At 42.5% G+C, this 6,603-nt stretch overlaps 1 protein-coding gene across 1 annotated transcript in view; it reads right to left on the minus strand.

Annotated features, from left to right (window-relative positions):
* LOC137324218 (protein unc-93 homolog A-like) overlaps positions 1–5,798 on the minus strand; it is a 75,236-nt gene extending 69,438 nt beyond the window's left edge. The window contains exon 1 of the mRNA XM_067988354.1: positions 5,706–5,798. Coding sequence (XP_067844455.1) covers positions 5,706–5,798 — 93 coding nt within the window. The remainder of the gene's footprint in view (positions 1–5,705) is intronic.
* Between the last annotated feature and the right edge of the window lie 805 nt (positions 5,799–6,603).

Consider the following 6,603-nt stretch of genomic DNA (forward strand, 5'->3'; position numbering starts at 1 on the left):
AATCATTAATATAAATAACAAATAACAGCGGACCCAGCACCGATCCCTGAGGCACACCGCTGGACACAGGCATCCAGTTTGAAAAACAACCCTCGACAACCACCCTCTGTCTTCTGTCGTCAAGCCAATTTTGTATCCAATTGGCTACCTCACCTTGGATCCCATGAGATTTAACCTTATGTAACAACCTACCATGCGGTACCTTGTCAAATGCTTTGCTGAAGTCCATGTAGACCACGTCTACTGCACAGCCCTCATCTATCTTCTTGGTTACCCCTTCAAAAAACTCAATCAAATTCGTGAGACATGATTTTCCTCTCACAAAACCATGCTGACTGTTCCTAATTAGTCCCTGCCTCTCCAAATGCCTGTAGATCCTGTCCCTCAGAATACCCTCTAACAACTTACCCACTACAGATGTCAGGCTCACTGGTCTGTAGTTCCCAGGCTTTTCCCTGCCGCCCTTCTTAAACAAAGGCACAACATTTGCTACCCTCCAATCTTCAGGCACCTCACCTGTAGCGGTGGATGATTCAAATATCTCTGCTAGGGGACCCGCAATTTCCTCCCTAACCTCCCATAACGTCCTGGGATACATTTCATCAGGTCCCGGAGATTTATCTACCTTGATGCGCGTTAAGACTTCCAGCACCTCCCTCTCTGTAATATGTACACTCCTCAAGACATCACTATTTATTTCCCCAAGTTCCCTAACATCCATGCCTTTCTCAACCGTAAATACCGATGTGAAATATTCATTCAGGATCTCACCCATCTCTTGTGGTTCCGCACATAGATGACCTTGTTGATCCTTAAGAGGCCCTACTCTCTCCCTAGTTATCCTTTTGCCCTTTATGTATTTGTAGAAGCTCTTTGGATTCACCTTTGCCTGATCTGCCAAAGCAATCTCATATCCCCTTTTTGCCCTCCTGATTTCTCTCTTAACTCTACTCCGGCAATCTCTATACTCTTCAAGGGATCCACTTGATCCCAACTGCCTATGCATGTCATATGCCTCCTTCTTATTTTTGACTAGTGCCTCAATCTCCCGAGTCATCCCAGGTTCCCTACTTCTACCAGCCTTGCCCTTCACTTTATAAGGAATGTGCTTACCCTGAACCCTGGTTAACACACTTTTGAAAGCCTCCCACTTACCAGACGTCCCTTTGCCTGCCAACAGACTCTCCCAATCAACTTCTGAAAGTTCCTGTCTAATACCATCAAAATTGGCCTTTCCCCAATTTAGAATTTTAACTTTTGGGCCAGACCTATCCTTCTCCATAGCTATCTTAAAACTAATGGAATTATGATCACTGGTCCCAAAGTGATCCCTCACTAACACTTCTGTCACCTGCCCTTCCTTATTTCCCAAGAGGAGGTCAAGTTTTGCCCCCTCTCTAGTCGGGCCATCTACATACTGAATGAGAAATTCCTCCTGAATACACTCAACAAATTTCTCTCCATCCAAGCCCCTAATGCTATGGCTGTCCCAGTCAATGTTGGGAAAGTTAAAGTCCCCTACTATTACCACCCTATTTTTCTTGCAGCTGTCTGTAATCTCCTTACATATTTGCTCCTCAATTTCCCGTTGACTATTTGGGGGTCTGTAGTACAATCCTATCAAAGTGATCTCTCCCTTCTTATTTTTCAGTTCTACCCATATGGACTCAGTGGGCGAACCCTCGGATATATCCCCTCTCACTACTGCCGTGATGTTCTCCCTTATCAAGAACGCAACTCCCCCTCCTCTCTTACCTCCTGCTCTATCTTTCCTATAGCATCTGTACCCTGGAACATTGAGCTGCCAGTCTTGCCCCTCCCTTAGCCATGTTTCAGTAATAGCTATAACATCCCAGTCCCATGTACCCATCCATGCCCTGAGTTCATCTGCCTTGCCCATCAGACTTCTTGCATTGAAATAAATGCAGTTTAATCTAGACTTCCCTTGGTCTTTGCCCTGCTTTCTCAGACCATCTGTCCGGTCATGTTCTGTACACTCTCCCTTACTGCCTTTTGTTTCTGTCACCACTTTATTTCCCACTGACTTCCTGCATTGGTTCCCATCCCCCTGCCACATTAGTCTGACAAATTTCTCAGGAATACCATACATCCTCAAGACATGCCATATCCCTTTCGCCGTACGCTGTCAAAGACTTGCTTCAAATCTATGAAGTTGTTGTAACAATGCATGGTGTGTTCTATCAATTTCTCTGAAATCGGGCTCACCACATTTGATCAGTTGATCCATTGTACTTTATCCTGGTCTAAAACCAGCTTGTTCATGCAGTACCACTTCTACGCATCTTTTCATTTCCCTCTGCAATGTCTTAGTAAATACTTTTCCGAGTGTACTCAGTAAGCTGTTTTCTCTATAATTGCTGCATTCGCTCGTCTCCTTTTATGAAGATTGGTATTATTATCGCCTTTCCCCAATCTTCAGGTACTTGCTTTTCTTCACGAATTTTCTTCAAAAGCCTTTGCATCGCTTTCACAGTATGTTCCTCACGCGTCTGCAACAACTCTGTGGTTATATTATCGATACCAGGAGCCTTGTTCTTTTTCAAGCTGTCAATAGAAATCTTTACTTCATCTTCCAAGAAATCCAGCATCAACTCCCCTCCATTTTTTACAGGGCAATTTCTCCAGAATTAATTCATCCACCATGCTCTGAACATTGTACAGATCTTCAAAGTACTCTTTCCGTTTGCTCCTTGCCTGTTCGTCCACAATTATCTGTCAATTTTGGTCTTTCACTGTTGCCACTTTAAGTTTGTAAGATTCACTTAGTTCTGTTATCTTCTGGTATAGCTTCCTGATGCTTCCCAAATGACATGACCGTTGTCTTTTATTTGTTGATGTGTAATCCAAATTTTTTACTCTATGCTTACACCTTATCAGTTAGTTTCTGCAAATCTGTTTTAGATGTTGCTATCTTTTTCAAAGTTTTTGAAATTTGTCCTGTAGCTTTTCTTAAAATAATTTTGAAAAACAACAAAGCAGAAACTGTCAGAAGCTAAAGAAAAATATTCCAGCATTTCAGTTAACTGAATGGTATGGATGCGTCCTGCAAAATTGGGCATACGGCACATGCTTAGACTGCACAATCTAATTCAGATAACAATGCCATAATCTTGGGAAAATATCAACTTCCAAAGCCAGGCTTTTTTAAAATGGGGGTGGTGGGGCATTGCAGTAGTGGAACGGGGGGATGCTAGTATGGGCGTACTGGGGAGTGATACAGTGAGTGGAACAGTGGGTGGGTGATGTGGGATCTAGGAGAAGTGGAATGGGGGTCCAGGGTGTGGAAGAGATCGATTGAGGGTTCTGCGTTTCTGGAGCACTGGGAAATGGAGGATGGAGTTTTGAAACTGTGGGCAGGGTGGTGAGCTCTGAAGGCAGAGGGAAAGGGAGTATTTGTGGGTGAGACTACTGTATGAAAGTGCTGACATCTGCCAGGGAATCCCAGTATCTGGAAGCAGGGATGTGGTGGTCATAGATGCATTGGGGAAGGTAGTCCGAAGGTATAGGAAGACTGAGGATGGGGGTCTGGGAGCATTGAGATGGGGTAAAATGCGTACTTATGGGTAGCTGGGTCTGGTGGTATTTTTGGTGGTATGGGGTGTAGGAGAATGAAGGCTTTAAGCCTTCATCAATTTCTCCTTCCCAAAAGTTTTATTGTAGTGGTTTCTCAACACCATGCTGGGAACCATGTTTTAGTTATTTAAATTGCTTAGACTGGAAGCTCAATTTGCAGACAGTTGGTTAGTAATGACAATATAAATGAACTGTGAGCTTTAAAAAACTAAAACACTGCTCTCACCTTCTGCTAGCAAGCTGTTAGGGGTTACCCACCCACCCCTGTGATGTCCTTTTGCTGTGTTCCCAGCTGAGAGCTAGGCACCAACTTTAAGTTCTTTAAAAATGTTCCCTGTGTTTTTACTCTCTTAGTTAAAGTTCTTTAAAGAATTTCAAAAGCTGGTTCCCAGGTCACATGGGTTGGGAAGGGGGAATGGGCACTAGCACTTGAAGAGGGACAAGCTGGGAGCAGTGGGAGGCAGCAGGAGGGAGTGGGAAGCAGTGAGCAGCGAGAAGGAATGGGAGGGAGTGGGGAGGGGAGAAAGGCCACCAGCATTTCAGGTGAGAGGGTCTGCTCATAGCAGGATGAGAGCAGAAAGACATGGCAGGAGTTTGTGTTGGGTGAGAGATCTGATTTTCACATTCCTCAAATGGGTGGCCCTAGGGAGAACCTACCTTGGAGATGCAATTTGGGAGCTGGGAGGCCTGAGAACTGGAGTCAGTCATGTGAGGAGAATAAGCTAACAAGAGTATTAACAAATAGGCTTAAAATAGCAGCTATACTTGCATGCCAGAACATAATCCCGGCAGAGGTGGGACCCACTGTCATTTCAAAGACTGGTTTCCCTACATTCATTGATCACAGTGGAGTTTTCAGTGAGGACTGGGTGGAAGTGATCACCAACCAATTTCCTGATCCTCACACACTTGAATCCGGGTACTGCTTGATGGAAAATTTGCCCTATTGAAGCTAACACGCCAAGCACAATTTTCTTGTATACATTAATCACAAGGAACACTATTCCACCAATATGCAGGCAATTTGCAAGCATGAAATCTTCTAAATAACTGTCAACTCAACCGTTTGACAAAAAGCATGTAAATCAAAATTAGATCTTTCCTTGTTTCTGTATTGTCTGTGCTCTTCGTGATGTTACCTCCCTGTCTCTCATCTCCCTGATATTGCCTCCCTGTTTTTTTCTTGCCCAATGTTGCCACTTATAATGCCTCCCTAACAATAGCAATACTGGAACTTATATAGCACCTTTCATATTGAAACCACTGAAAGCACATGATACAATAAAGTGGCTTTCCTTGCACCTCTCCCTCCTATCTGCCTGGTATAAACCCTTGCAGTTCCTTGTCCATTTCTCACTTGGAGTTAGGGAATATTACTGGGAGACAGATCTATCCTAGCTTACTCTACATTATGAAATGGATCTATTCATTCCCGTTTGTGCTTTTGTGAGAATAACTGGTTTTAGAGTCCAGTTGAGGCTAAGGTACTCACCTTCCAGTAACATTGCCTGTCACTCTTCCCCTCTCTCTCACTTGGGAGCAAGAACAGAATAAAAATTGAGAATAGGCAGGAGAGGGACTCAATGGTGGGAGAGGGGAATTAGAGGATAGTACGCAGCTGAGGAAAGCAAGATTGTATTTTCTGTATCAATGAGAAAATTCCCTCAATCAAACAGATATTCTTGTGGTGTGACTTGAAAAATTTAAACTGTGAGAATTAAAACCTGAAGTACTACTAAGTATGTGCATACAGAGTTTACAGATTAATATTATTAGATATTATTAGTATTTTCAATTGGTTTCCTTCTTTTCTGCTCAGAATTTTGCTTTGAAACTGAATTTCGCCCTCCCGCCGTTGTCATTAGATCTATCCCAAAATAAATGATCAGTTTCTTTTGTGGTGGAAGAAATGTAACTATGTTGAAAATAGTCTAGGGCCTGTGACGTGAACTGAAATTGGGACCTCGGTATACGCGTGTTGTTTGAACAGAACTATCATATCACAATAGCGAAACAAATTACAACGATGTAAACATAGAGTATGCATCCCTCCTAAAGTTCCAAATTGTAAGTTACATTAAAACATTAAATTTGTTATACTGGAAAGTTACCTGGATACTTTGAAGTCCTCCGAAAGCAGTAAATAGCATCAAAAACCCGAAGCTGACAACTAAAACATTCTTTATGTCTCTTTCAATTTTCATTGTGTTGATTGAGATCACTCAGTTACAGTTAAGAACTGACGACTTATAAGCGACCGGGATATAACTGAAAAGATAAAAGGTTCCCTACAGTTAACCTCTCTCTGGGTCCACCTTGTTTTTTTTTTGATATATATCAGTTAGATGACCTTTGTTTTGATGACAAAGTTCACATGTTTAACTCAAAGCCTCCACTTGAAAAAAGTATTTTTTTTTAGCGATCAAATCAACAATTCTTATTAGCAATACAAAAAAAAAGTGGAAATATTTTTATGGCCTCTGTTAGAGGGGAATGGTTGAGACAGGGTTGGCGGGGATTTTAATTCACGCAGCAGCGCTAATGGCAGATGTTTGGAGCACGCTTTAAAAAGACCATTGGAAGGCACGTGCCGGAAAACAAAACTATAATGTGAAAAGAACCTGGTATAAAGCAAACCCTGTCGCTATGAGGGGAGATATCTCCTTCTCTGTGACATTCATGGTGGGCAAGTAAGTTTAATAACCTTATTTGAATGTGTGGAGCTGCGTTTTGACTTCCTTTTAATTAAATTTGGATTAAACCGAAGCGAAGGGGTTGAGGTCCATACTGCAGGACACACACCACTATGGTTGAAAGCAGTCAGAAAGAAAGATTGCCTACTTTCAATAGAGTCCCTCAAGGAAGCATCCTTCACCAAACCGGAGTGATAGTCATCCCAGTTACACTTTCTTGGGCAGAAGAAACAGATGAGGGTGACTTTTTCAATGACTTTTTCTACCAGTTTGTTTTGACTGCTGGCACCAATAATAGGGATAATGCTCCATCAGG

The sequence above is a fragment of the Heptranchias perlo genome, chromosome 8 (genome assembly GCF_035084215.1).
Source record: "Heptranchias perlo isolate sHepPer1 chromosome 8, sHepPer1.hap1, whole genome shotgun sequence".
Lineage (NCBI taxonomy): Eukaryota > Metazoa > Chordata > Chondrichthyes > Hexanchiformes > Hexanchidae > Heptranchias > Heptranchias perlo.